At 31.8% G+C, this 15,198-nt stretch overlaps 1 protein-coding gene across 1 annotated transcript in view; it reads left to right on the top strand.

Annotated features, from left to right (window-relative positions):
• LOC134694060 (collagen alpha-4(VI) chain-like) overlaps window positions 1-11,462 on the top strand; it is a 110,656-nt gene extending 99,194 nt beyond the window's left edge. Inside the window, exons 13-18 of the mRNA XM_063555056.1 lie at window positions 7,164-7,202; window positions 8,499-8,682; window positions 9,094-9,464; window positions 9,839-9,895; window positions 10,588-10,632; window positions 11,425-11,462. Of these exons, the coding sequence (XP_063411126.1) occupies window positions 7,164-7,202; window positions 8,499-8,682; window positions 9,094-9,464; window positions 9,839-9,895; window positions 10,588-10,632; window positions 11,425-11,462 (734 nt within the window). The remainder of the gene's footprint in view (window positions 1-7,163; window positions 7,203-8,498; window positions 8,683-9,093; window positions 9,465-9,838; window positions 9,896-10,587; window positions 10,633-11,424) is intronic.
• Window positions 11,463-15,198: the final 3,736 nt, after the last annotated feature.

A 15,198-nucleotide genomic window follows, 5' to 3' on the forward strand; every position in this document is an offset into this window, starting at 1 on the left:
TTGCAAATAAGAGGCAGAAGATAAAAACAGGACAATTAAAAGACATGAGTTGCAAAATCCATACATACCATGACAAAATGTGAAAAGCTACGATACAGAAAGAGTTAAAGAAACGATACACAGACTACAAAAGACCGAGCAAACCAAAACAAACTACAATACAGAAGTTGATCTGAGGTGCCCTGAAATGCTCATCATGTTACTTAAAACAGAAGATTTTTTTTTGCTTACTAATATTTGTTTATCTCTCTTAATAATTCAGTTTGATCTAGCGTTTTCTGAAACTGATACATTTCTGTCATTCTGATATCTTGACATAGAGATATTTACAATGAGTTTCAGAACAGGGCTGAACAGACAATTTACTTGTTGGCATTTTAGTAGCATCTGTAAAAAGAATTGATATCTTCTAGTTGAAACAGTTTTCTAGGGCATTGTTGTCTATTGTTATTGCGGTTTCTTTGATAGATTATTCCTGCTGTCAAGCAAGCTGTGTAACCAAGTTCCAAATTGAGGTTTTATGTTTCTCCTTCGACCATTTTGTAATACATTCTTGATTTGATCGACAGTTATGGGATATATGTAGCTGTCCGTTTTTCTCTAATATGACGTCAACTAATGCAAATTATAACAGAATTTGTACGCAAATGTTGGTGATTCTACGAGCAACACAACGAATGCAACTATTTTTCACTTTTCTAGATCCAATTTGTCTATCTCTAGTTCTGGTGTTGCGTAATCTTTCTTTTTGTGTAGTGTTTTGTTGACTTGCATGTCTTTTTGGCCATTGTATGTTCTACTTTTCTACGACCCACATTTTTAATAGCTCATAGGGTTTATCTTGCTTCTATTGACAGCCTTTAACTCATTAATTCAATCATGAAATCGACACATACATAAGTTTTGAAACTTCATACTATGAAGAACGTTTTCATTGTTTGCGACTAAAACTGGCTAGCGGCAAAGACTTATAAATGGTAAGCAGTTTTTAAGATCAATCTACCCTTATATACTTGTACTATACATTACAACTTCCTGCATGGGCTTTGGTCCTTTAAAGCATATTTGTAATCATATTCGCGTTAAAAATGAAAATTTTAAATAAAAGTTGATGAAGTATATACGACTTTTAATGGAACAAAAAACGGCGGATATACGAAAAAGAAATGTAAAAGTCAACGTACGGTCTTCTCAATTTACATGTGCCTTAACAAAGAAAATATAAAACTCACTTATAGGTTTTTTTGTTTTTTTCATTTTATCACTGCCCTCACAGTTTATTTGTATAAACTAATGTATTCTTTTTCATTTTATTATAGACAAGAAACACGCTGATGTTGTTGTTGCCTTCCACGCATCAACTGCGGTGACTAAAAAGATATTCAAGAAGAGGCTGTTGAAATTTATCGTAAATTTAGTGAAAAAGGCATCAACGGAGAACAGCAAAGTCAGGATCGGGCTAACTAGTTTCGGATCAAAATTTCAGGTCGTATTTGACATGGGACAGTACGTTAAAATCAAAGATATAAAGAGAGCGATTAAGAAGACTCCAAAAAGTTATAAATCGAACGATGTGAACCTTGCATCGGCACTAGCAAATATCAGAACCAAAATGTTTGCGCATCCGAAAGACAGGGTGGATGTTCAAAATTATATAATAATTATTTCTGACAAACCAAATGAGGGAGATATTCAAAGTGTTGGGCTGGAGCGGTGGTTAATGTCAGATTTCATCATTCACGGAATTTCACTCGGAAAAAAAGATAAACAATTACAAAGTATTGTGAATGAACCTAAAAAGAAATTCTATCAAGTGTTTTCCGGATTAGAGGATTTAGCAAAATTCAAAAAAGCAGGGAAAAAGACCTTGAAAAATATTCCAGCACGTAAGTTATATTTAAGTATTATCTGTTGTTTGATATGCCATGTTTATAAATAATAAGAAGAAAACATTTATGGATGGTAAAAAACAACGTTAAGCTTTTTTTAAATGAATAATGTGTAGCGTGCATGTCATGAGACTCGATCCAATGACACGTGTAGGGTGTATGTCAAGGAGACTATTATCATTTGACATAAGTAGTGTGTATGTCAAAGAGACTACATTCCAATATCGCAAGTAGGATGTATGTTGAGGTGACTACAATCCAATATCGCAAGTAGTGTGTATGTAAAGGTGACTACAATCCATTGCGAAAAATGGTGTATGTCTGTGAGAGTACAATATATGGACACAAATATGATGCATGTCAATGAGTCTACAATCCATTGACACAAATAGGGTATATGTCAAAATCTTCCATCCTTAGACACAAGGTTGTATGTATGAAAAAGAAGGGTGTATGTCAAGGAAACCCCAATATAATGACACATGTAGGGTATATTTCAAAGCGACAATACATTCACACTAGTAGCCTCTATGTCAAAGTGAATACAAATCATTGACACATGTATGACACATGTATGTCAAAAGGATGTCAATCCAATGACCCATGTATATCTAGAGATAATGCTTGAGACTTCAGCAAAAGATAGGTGTTAATGTACACAATAGAGGATTTGAAATGATTTCCAATGAGACAGTCCTCTACAAAATAACGAACACGCTAAATATCGTCACGAGTTTTGAGGTTGTGAGTATATATTCAACAGACATTGTCACATATATGACGTCGGCACCAATTCTCTCAATATAAAAAGATTAACCAATGATACATACTGAAAACATTTCTGCCATAGAACACTACAACATTTTACCCTACCTTTAAATTGAATAGGTGATGTATGATAAAAAAGAAAAAGGGAGAAGAGCAAAATCTTTGAAAATATTCTTACACTCATGCATCTTAAAAAAATTATGGAATCAATTGGATATAACACTTCGAATTTTGTGCGTACAAGTTTCTTGTGGATTTATGGGCGCTTGCTTCGTTAGTGATAACCAATTAGAATTATATAAGTATTTAAGTTGAATCTTTTTTTTTGTAGTAAAAGGTAAAAAGAAAAGAAAAGGCAAAAAGAAAAGGAAAGGCAAAAAGAAGAAGAGAGGAAAAAAAGATAAGAAAGGAAAAAAAGATAAGAAAACTAAACCTACAAAACCTAACAAGAAAACTACACCAACGCCATTGAAAGTATCATCAACAGCTAAAATGAGTCTGCCCTCAACAACACCGCTTAAAACAACTACCTCCTCTACAACACAAAAGCAAACAGTAACTGTTTCTCAAACGATGAATGTTCAACCAAAAACTACTACTCAGAAAATACCTTCGAAGCAAACAGAAGAAATAACATCTTTAGAAACAACTGAGAGATCAATAAAACGTAAGCCAACAACATCGGTGATTTTCCTTACAGACAAACGAAGCACAACTCCTAAGCCTGTAACAAAATCGTCTGATGTCACAACATTACCTTCTGTTTCTCACTTAGATAGGAATAAAACTACCAAACATTCTAAACCACCAACAACATTGACAACCGACGAGAAAGAACCACATTCCACGACTGATTATTCTGCCGATGATATATCTTCTACCCAATATTTATCAAATGCAAACTTTGGACCATCAACGAAATATTTAACACAAGCAATCACAGAGAGTTCAAAAGAGAGTATTCCAAAAGATACCAAAACACTCTCTACCCAATATATACATAAAGCGACAACACAGACGTCTTCAAAATTTATACCAAAAATAACTACCAACTTCGCAACAAAATATTTACCACCAATGACCACAAAGCCTTCTTCAAAATTTGAATCAGAGGTAACCCAAAAGTCTCTTACAACATTTCAACCATCAAGAACAACGCAAATTACTGTGAAAGGAGCACAAGATCAGTCAACAACGCAGTCAAGGATAAGGAACGAAATACCAACAGACATTCTACCAGATCCAGTCAGCGTGTCACTTAATCCAAGTCTGACGGAAATTCAAAGAACATCTTTAAAAACTTTAGATTATCACTCTGTGAATGCACAAATTACTCAAGCATCAACACAATCGATTATTTCCAGGCACCCACAAACCCTTTTCGATAAAAAATATGACACACAAAGAACAACTAAATCTACAGTGGCAGAGAAGAAACCTACAACACCAGGTCAAAAGTCTACATCCAGGATTAAGAACGAACCACCGACAGACGGTGTAACTTTTAAACCAACAAAATATACACCGATAGATAGGAATTCTACAACTCAAAATCCTAGGTCGACATCCTGGATTCAGACCGAACAACCGAGAGACGGTTTAACTTTTAAAATCACTAAATCAAAAGTGGTAAAATGGAAACCTACAACTATACGTCAAAAGTCTACATCCAGGATTCAGAGCGAACTACCGACAGACGGTGTAACTTTTAAACCAACAAAATATACACCGGTAGATAGGAATTCTACAACTCAAAATCCTAGGTCGACATCCTGGATTGAGAACGAACTACCGACAGACAGTGTAACATATAAAATAACCACATCTACAGTGGTAGAAACAAAACCTACGACAAAACGTCCAAAGTATACATCCTGGACTGAGGACATACTCCCGACAGACGGTGTAACTTTTAAAACAACAAAATCTACACCGGTATATAGGAAACCTACGACAAAACGTCCAAAGTATACATCCTGGACTGAGGACATACTCCCGACAGACGGTGTAACTTTTAAAACAACAAAATCTACACCGGTATATAGGAAACCTACGACAAAACGTCCAAAGTATACATCCTGGACTGAGGACATACTACCGACAGACGGTGTAACTTTTAAAACAACAAAATCTACACCGGTATATAGGAAACCTACGACAAAACGTCCAAAGTATACATCCTGGACTGAGGACATACTACCGACAGACGGTGTAACATATCAAACCACCAAATCTACAGTAGAAAGGAAAACTACAACTAAACGTCGAAATTCCACATCCCGGATTGAGAACAAAATACCGACAGATCCCATAACATATAAAACCGACAAACGAAATGAATTAACAACATTAAAGTCGTCCGATCCATCCAAAAGAGGTGAACTCAAAGCAGGCCAGATAGGTATCAGAGGCCCCGGTATGTTTCCATTCATGATTGCATGGACTTCTTCTTGTAGCATAATCAAAGTAAAACCACCTGCGATCTACAGACTCTATACAATTCCTTTCTATGACAACCTCCTGAACTTTCTTCCAACCATATGCTGTTCTATTGCTACTGGACAATGACAATGACTCTTACATACTTGCTTCTCCATGGAATGAGATGTGATGATGTGAAAGTATGCTGCGCAAGCTGAATCTTTATTTCCTGACAATTCTTAACCATTTGTGTAACTTTGCTGTCTTCTGTTTTCTATTTGGTGTTAAGAAAATAATAAAATGATGTCAAGATATTCGTAGTCAGTATCATTTTAGTAACGATATAAATTGTAACTTCAAATGTGGTTAATGTTTATACCACCAATTGTTACTTTAGTGAATACATAAACACTCATATTATATCTCCTATAAATCATTATAGTGACTTGGAATTGTGTCCATTTTGACAAAACCAAATATTTTCTTAACGCTGTAGAAATATCCAATATATCCCTCTAAGAACAAATATGTTTAACGCAAATGAAATCCGCAATATATGCGCTACATTCTCTCCACCAATCAATTACAAGTTTGCATGTTAAAACTTCCATCTAACTCTTTCACTCTCCGGAAATTAATTCAAAGAATTCTCCGTGTCAAACCTCTCACTATTCCCTTTCTTAAAACAAAAACCAAAGAGACAGCAAAATCATATATATAATTTTCTTCCTTTATATTAAACATACCTTTTCATTTAAAATTATTCCCTCCTGATGTAATTAAGAATAGATATGTCTGTATTGTACCAGTATGTAAATAATTTTACTATTTCTGCTTGTTCTAAAATCGAGTGATAATGCGCAGTGTACGAAACAATTTAGATAACTGATGAGAATTATAGCCTTTTAGAAGAAACCTGCATGACCAAATTTATAATCTATTTTATTTAATTCATTAAGCTTAGTTTTAAGAGTTAAGAGTGTTTTTCCAGTAGTGAATGTCATCGTATATGCAATTTGTTTATCATATGAGAAATTGTATCGTGTAGAAATAACCATGCTATCTCGGGTAAAAATGAATCAATTGCTCAATTGTTTAAAACTCGATAAAAAAAAGACTCAATAAATGTTTGCATGGGCAGATCCAGAAACGGTATTTTTCAAATAAGGAAAATGGTAGTTGAAGTCCACTTGATTTTAGATCTTTATGAAAACTTTCCTATTGTTATTTTTTTTAGCCACATATATACCTGATAATTTGGTATTACGTCAATGTAGGGTTAAAAATCAAAGGTATCAATAACGGTCGAGACGGGGTTAACATAATAAAGAATAATGAACTAATAATACAGAAAATAAGTAAAACAAATCAAAAATAGAGAGAAATAGATTAAAAATGAAGAATAGAAACTAATGGTTGTTGACATAGAATACTATGCAAAACTTAAAAAGAATATATGAATGATGAAGCCCAACCCCTCATTAAGTTTTGCTTATACTCTAAAAGTACACTTACTTCATTAAATATGCTTTCTTGATATTTTTAATGGGTAATTATTGTATATTGTATTTAAAGGTATATGGACATTTTTCCCTAGAGTCTCACATTTACAAGTATACGATCTGACATGAAATAGTATATTTTGCTATTTATAAATGATTCATAAAAAGTGTACCTTACCATTGCAATCAAAATGATATGCATTAATGGTCAACCATACTACACTACATTTATTGTCAGAAATGAGGGTAATTTTCATTAACGAGGAATTAGGATTACAGTTTAATTCAAACATATATGTATACCGGTACCCATTTGGAAGTATATATTATACATTTATCAATGCAGAAATATATTTGTTGAATTGGAAAATACGCTGAAACGATTGATCAATAATGATGGTTTAGCAATAAGTCATAACTATATTTTGTATATTGTACATGTATATCTGTTGTTTTATGTTACCTACTGTATATATTAACATGTTTTATTTGTAGTAATTAACGTGTAACGATCTATTACAGTAATATACAAATATTTATTGTAATATTTCGTTTTTTATGTTTTGTTTCGTATTATTTACAGCAACTCAACCTCCTAAAAAGTACAATCCACCTCTTCGTGGTAGGTATCGACTACAGTGTATTAAGGAGGTAGACCTTGGTTAAGGGAAATAACTCTTAAAATCATCAGTACGTTTTGGTCAACCATGTTCATAAATATATTCTAAGCTTCAAGGTTGCATAGATTATTTCCAATCTGTTTCATGTAAATGCTTAAAATACATTGATGAAACTTGACTTTTACAAACGTATAACTGACTTAAAGAGTTGTCTCTCTGAACCAAGGTCTACCCCCTTAATTGTGGTTCAAGTCAAAAGCACTCTTGATGATGTTCGATAAAATTATGCTTTTACAGTGTGTCAAAATCAATGTTGCTCATGGATTAAGTGATGTTTGCTAAACGTCCAGTGAAAAATATTTCAGGCGTGTTTAGGATAATTTTGAGTGTTGTTAAAAAGTAAAATTGTCACATAAAGTTTCAATTATGATTTAATCATCAAATCATCTTTCGTAGTATATGAACATATGATGGTTTACTTTTATGAATTGTTATTTGATTTTGTTTGACTTGGATGGAGAGTTGTCTCATTGGCACTCACACCACATTTCCCTATATCTATGGTTATTTCTTAATTAAGCTTTGATACACAATAAGACCCTTAAATTTCAAACATACTTGAGAGTGATTTGTAATAGAACCGAAATATAGTTGTATATTTATTGCTTTTAAACTTCTTGCTTTTTTCATTAATTTATAGGAAAAATGTTTTTTTTTTCTTCATTTCTTAGTATAAACTGTATAGCTTCGAAACACAGGTGTTTTCTAATTATATCTGTTAATTTAAACTACAGGTATTTAGTATAGACACCATAAATAGAAACTAGCTTCTTTTCAACAAATCTTTATTTTTAAATGTATCATCAATAATTTTAACTTGTCAACCATTTGTATAAGTATATTGAAACAGATAATTTAAATACATTTTGAGTAACGATTAAAACGTTGTGATGACAATAGCTATGATCAACGCTACACCGAGAATTGCAAAATGGAGAATGATCAATATCTTTCTATTGATATATTTATTCTACGCCATATAGTTACTTAGCTGCCAATTTTGTAAATATATAGTTGTTAATGTAAATGTAAGGCATAGAATGAGTAAAGTTAAAATTATTTTTGGAAAATATTTAAACAAAACGGTAAATACAAATTCAACTGTTTTTACAATAAATTAAAAATGGTGGTTATCTGCAAAACCCGTAACTTTTTCATGTGTTTAATGTATAGAATTTTTTTTTAATGAAAAATGAATAGCTTCTTATATTAAACGAATCTTTTGCGCATTCTCGCAGATAGCGAAACAGCAGATATGATCATCGCATTCCATGCTTCTTCATCAACGTCAAGGAACGATTTCCAAAGAATGCTCACCTTTGTAAAAGATCTGGTTTCCAGAGCCGACTTTGATGGTGGCAGAGCTCGATTAGGTGTTATGGCGTATGGAGAACATCCGTCAGTTCAATTTAATCTTAATGAGTAAGTTCAAGATAAGTTTGTACTTTGTTTTGTTCTTTGAAATGATCACCAACAGGTCTATATCTAAAGCCCAAATGATGACGATATAAACAATCAGATGTAAAAGTTCAATTTTCAACAATGAAGAAATTATATGCCGTAATGGGATTTATAAAATGTGAAACAAATCAAAAGAGAAACCAATGTACCGGTTAATGATTAAAACAAGGAATAAGAGGAAAATATGACAACCAACAGCCAACGAAGACTACTGTACCACATTCAACTAACTTGATAATATCTCTAGATATATTTAGATTTTTTGAGATGTCTCACCGACCTATACATATTTTTTAAATGAAAGAACCATACCCGTTATCATTGATGATTGAATTCCATATGATTTCCATTGTTTTATTTTTAATTTTGTAGGCATACGACTTGGAGGGAAGTTTCAAATGCTATCTCCAACATCAATGACAATGTTAGGAGCAATATTGTTGACACATCCGGGGCAGTTATTGAAGCTCTTATTATGTTTGACGATCAGTATGCAAGAGCTGATGTTCCCAAAGCTGTTTTCCTCATCACAGACTCAGCATCAACAGTCAACGCTGATTTCCTGGCAGATCAAACTGAGGTCATGCGCAGTGAAGGTATTGAAGTTTTCCCTATTGGGATTGGAGTTAGGGACAAATCAGAATTGGAAACCATTGCAACCAACCCGAGAAATGTTCATACAGTTTCACGTTACTCCGATTTATCAACACTAACGAATTTACTAAGAAGAGATATTCGATCATGTAAGTACAAGTATTTTACTTTCCAAAAATTAAATTAAAACAAATTTAAAACAAAACTCAGCCCAAATTTTATGTTTTCATAATACGAATTCTCATTTAATTCAACTGATGAAAATAACTGATATCAAATATTTGTTATTTTTATTTTTTTTAAATAGTTCAAATGGAGTTCTTGAAATTTTCAAAACGGAAAGTCCCTAATCAAATGGCAAAATCAAAAGCTCAAGCACATTAAACGAATGATTAACAACTGTCATATTCCTGCCTTGCTACAGACATTTTTTTTATGGAGAAAAGGGTTGATTAAACCTGGTTTTATAGGAAGCTTAACCTCTCACTTGTATTACAGTCGCAAATTGTTGTCTTTTTTGTAGTGAGTGTAAATGGTGAACGTCAGACTGTACCTACCATTCCTATTGGATTTCCTGGAGGTAAATGTAGTATAGTGAAACCTGTTTAAACCGAACCTCTTCGGGACTTAAAATTTTGTTCGGTTTTGATCGATGTTCGGTTTTATCAGGTTCACAACGCTCATTAATTTGGCATTACGGTGCGTTAGAACGTGTTTGGTTTATACGGGTTTTCGGTTTATACAGGATTCGGTTTAGTCAGGTTTCACTGTACACATGTTTTGTGAAATATGTTATGAGTAGGAATTATATGTGTTACACTATGAAGCACACAAATATAAGTAGTAATGAACTATATCGTCTGGATACAAGTAAAAACGCGGTAATTTTTATGAAATTTGATTACGTAGTAATGATTGATGATGTTATTGCCAATGAGACATACATTTAAAATTTAAAGGGAGACAACTATTGGAAAAAAGTAAAATCACAAAAATACTGAACTCCTTGGAAAATTCAATCGTAAAGTTCCAAATCGAAGAGCAAAATCAAATGACAAAACACATCAAACGTCTGGACAACACCTGTCATATTCATGACTTGGTACAGGCATTTTCAAATGAAATTATCAATTAAATGCTATGTGAAATTTTGTCTGTAATACTGGTCTTCATAAGTGTTGAGGACTCATTCGCTGCATGTTTTAACCAAATATACTTTTTCCTAACAAGAATATATCATTCTTAATTTAAAATTTCTATTTCAATTTAAAGTTTCACCAGTGACACCTGTCGGACCAGTATTTCAGAGATCAACCGGTAAGTACTTTGGACCATCTTGAAATACACCTGTAAAGAATTAAGTCTACGTATTTTGGTGTTTCTGTTTTGTTGATCTCTGAAAAATATAACTGTTTCTGTTGTGTCGTTGTTTTTTTCGGTTTAAGATTTCAAACGGGATGTGTTTTCTCTTATTAGATTCATGACTTTTGAACAGTGGTATACTACTTGTTTCCCCTCTGGACAATGCTGGATGCGTATAAATGTACCAAAATCACGATAGAATCAAGATTTTCCTAGGTTTTAGACAACAAGCTCACCACAAAGCCGTGAAAACATCAAGTGTTCGTAAAAATCATATCATTGAGTTCACATGCCACACTAATCTTCGAACTTAGAGACTACAAAGTCAGATTCACAATATAGGAAATCGAAGTTTTTTTCCAGGTTCAATAATTGTAAAAGTAATATTTACATTACAGAAAGTTCGACTCCAACAGAAAATAATTTTAGAATGTCAGTTTGCCTTTCTAAACGACGTTAATTCTCTGTGGACATTCTGGCTGCATTTTGCTATTTGAACTCGCTAACATTGTCGAAAGTACGATGATTTAATACCAACAGTTAATCAATGCATCAACTTCGGGGATGTTAAAGATCAAGACTAATATTTGATATTCATAACTATTGTTTTTATATGTATCTTTCGAGCTTATGTTTGATAGTCATAACTATTGTTCTTTTATACGTGTTGTGTGAGCTTGATAACATAATATTTAATACTAACACGATTGAACACAACTTGAATAAATTGTATTTTGTTCATTGTAGCTCCTCCGATAGCAATTACGTTCCCATCTGATGTTTGATAGTCATAACTATTGTTCTTTTAGTTGTGTTGTGTGAGCTTGATTTCATAATATTTAATACTATAAAGATTGAACACAATTTGAATAAATTGTATTTTTGTTTATTGTAGCTCCTCCTATTGCAATTACGTTCCCACCTCCAAAATCAGGTAAGTCTCCTTTCTATTTAATGAATGTATCGTCTTGCTCTTCATTGCCGCATTCAAATTTTATTTAAAAAAGAGAATAAAACTATTTTATACAATCAGAATTTCAGTCATTTGAAATAGGAGGGGGCTGATGATAGAGTGTTAAATAAAGTTCTCTAAAAAAAATGGAGAATTAATTATGGTATATTTATTATAGTAAAGTTTCATATATGTTTCTAACGCCAGATGAGTTTAGAGAAAATAGTTTAATCTTAGTTTCAATCATAGATGAAATAAGATTTGTCATTGTTTTAATCACTATGCAAATGAAGTCAAATATTGTAGCAGTTTCCACAAATTTAATGAACGGATTAGTTTAAAGTTCTGCTCCTGTTCAATACTTTCTAATGAGTTTTTTATTGACAAAAAGGACATAGGCCTTTTATTTAGTGATGTAGATAAAAAGAATAACTAATTTAGTTTATTTCAGAACAAATGTTGAATGATAGACCTTTTCGAGGTAAAAAATACCTATACAATATTAGGTCAATGTCAGGAAAATATACACTTTTTCGTATGAGGCTGAGAAACTGGTGAAGAGCGAGGTTCTATTGAGCACTTTCCAAGGATTGCGCCGAGTACAAAAAAGTTTATATTTTTCTGAAATTGACCTTATATTGTTTTATACTGCAACTTTGATGAATAAATTGATAACTTTTTAAATCGTAACACATTTTTTTTTAACTATTTTCATCCCTTAATGGACCCCTTATTGTGGAAAATGAAATTGACGTTATACAAAATATAGCTTTGTTACTATATTTAGGAAATAAACACAACTAGTTGCAGTATAAATTGTAATATCAATATGACACCGACAAATGACTGTCCCTCCCAAAGGTAGTCATTTTCTGTTTAAGAATTATTGTCCACAACTATCAATTCATATCTACAGTTTAAGATAAACATTTAACTTGCAAAAATCAACAACTGTATCATCTTCTTATAGTCTTCTGAAAAATACCCTAAGTGTAAATGAATTTATATAAAAAAAAATATTGACGCATTGATTTAAAGAGCACAGTACACAAAAGCAATATTCACAATGTTGACTGCTTTTCCCCATATTTTTGACATTTTTACAAATTATGTGTGTTTGTTTTGTTCACACTTTTACAATACAATTTTGCGACTGTCATCCAAGAGAGGTTAAGCTAGCTGAACAACCAGATTAAGAACACCATTTATTTGATAACAAAATGCCTGTACCAAGTCAGGAATATGCCAGTTGTTGTTAATTAGTTTTATGTGTTTGAGCTCTAGATTTTGCCATTTGATTTTGGACATTCCGTTTGGAATGTGTGAAGTTCCAAATGACTCTATATGCAGTTGTAGGTAGTTATTCTGAATATAAAATGACTGACACTATAAAGGATAGTCATATTGTTGGAATCATATTGAAAACAGATGGGAAACGGTTGCTTTATATGTTATACTATATATTGTATTAAGATAATTAAATGCAAGTTATTTGGTGGTAATAATATTGTATTAATAATTTATATTTCAATGTTTGATATGTTGAGTTTTTATTTTTTTATCAGATTTTTTAACAAATACAAATTTAGTGTTTTTAAATATACCTTATATAATCTGTATATTTACTTAAAAATGATTTATGTGTATGGACTTCTTAAAACGAAACGTATATACGTGTGTAACATATTTTAAAGCGGAATGCAACAAAAATAAATATTCATATTCTATGAGCAAATGAAAAATCGCTAGATTTTTTTTATATTAATATCTTTGACAGAAAGTGTATATAACTATTTACAGGTTCGTTAATAGATGGAGCTTTAGGTATTTATTTTACAATGTTGTGATGTCGCTATTTATATGTAAAATTAATATTCATGTACAATAAATGAAGCGATGATTTCACCGGTATGTTTCTTGGGTAAAACGTATTAGCAAGAATGAATTTGGTAATTAAATTTCTCCGTAAATTTGCAATTATATGAGTATTTACTACGTCTTTCGTTGTTAATAATTCTAAAGATTTGTGATAAATTAAAAAGATGGTAAAAAAAATCACCAAAAATGACATGAGACAAATTGAGAGTCCATTTTCATTCGTTTGTTAAACTTACAGCCATTGACAGAGAACAAAATCAATCGAAAGAAAACAAATTCTTCCCATCAACAGAGTAAGACGTTCATTGTGAATGTTATTGATAGTTATATAGGTCCAGTGAAAGTTTTTGCTAGGACCTGGCGATAAAACCCAATATGCATAACGGTGAAGATCCATGCTGAGTTTACATCACTAATAGATAACACTGACTAAGTATCATGGGATAGTGTGTTTTTTTTTGTATTTATCAAAGTTTGATATTAAGATAAAAGAACAATATTCAAAAAAGTCATTTTGTTCTTAAATTTTAACCTTGATAATGAAACAATGCGATCAATTGTTGTTTTTGGTGTCTTTTGTTTTTTTACAATTATCGTAGAAAACCTTAACAAATAAAACCAGCCAACAATCCACCCAATAAGATATTTTCATACCACAAACCAAACCTATCAAATAAAATAAAACAAAAGTTTTTTTCATTGAAGAGTTTAGAATTAAAATAAACCTTTTGGAAAGAAATATATTATATGTTAACTTTAACGTTTATATATTTGAGGGGAATGCTTATTTTATTAATTCACGATTACATGTAATAATGTTGATAATTTCAAACCTTCAGCAATCCGCTTTTATTGTTTTTTAAGGTGGTACCTAACACTACAGGGAGGTAACTCTTAAAAATCAGCTAAACGTTTTAATTGTGTTGTGTTTTAGGGAATATTATGCTTCGCAATGATCAAAATAAGTGTTTTTTCAAACTGCTATATAACCAGTGTATTTTTTCCTGATAAAACAGTTTGTTCAATTTTTTTTTAAATGTTACATTTTTGTCAAAGGATCAAAGTAAATACTTCGTCAAATTTTATGAAAATTAAATAAGCCAAATTAATTTTAGTAGAAGTGTTGTGTACCATCTTAACCGCTAACTAGTTGATGTAAGCTCTCCACTTAATGTGTTGGTTCAGTTTTTATATTGTTGCTTTACATGTCTTCTTTGTGAACGCTTTCATACGTATTTAAATGTACAATAAACATCAATAAAACATTAATATATTCATATTAATAGACAAAACATTAATTCATATTTATATAATATATAATTTTATATGTATATAAATGTATATGTATGTAACACGCAAGGTACCAGTAAATAATGTTACTATTATTATTTCAAATGATTAGGATACGATACGTCCGAAATATAATTTCTCTTTTTACAGAATCTAGAGGAAAGTGGGTAATCTCAAAATGAAAATGACGCTACGTCATTGGTTTACTATCTATTGTTTATAAATTTTAAAGCCAATCACAATAGTTTGCTGTACTCTGTTGGAAACATTACCCAGAATGCATTAGATTCCGAAACGGCGAATTAAGAGATAACTGTATTGTATTTGAAGCTTTAAGGACGTCCATCGGTAGTTTTACTGTCGCAAATTTAGTTTACCTGGCGACGCGGAGCGGAGACAGG

Source organism: Mytilus trossulus, chromosome 13 (assembly GCF_036588685.1).
Source record: "Mytilus trossulus isolate FHL-02 chromosome 13, PNRI_Mtr1.1.1.hap1, whole genome shotgun sequence".
In the NCBI taxonomy this organism is placed as follows: Eukaryota; Metazoa; Mollusca; class Bivalvia; order Mytilida; family Mytilidae; genus Mytilus; species Mytilus trossulus.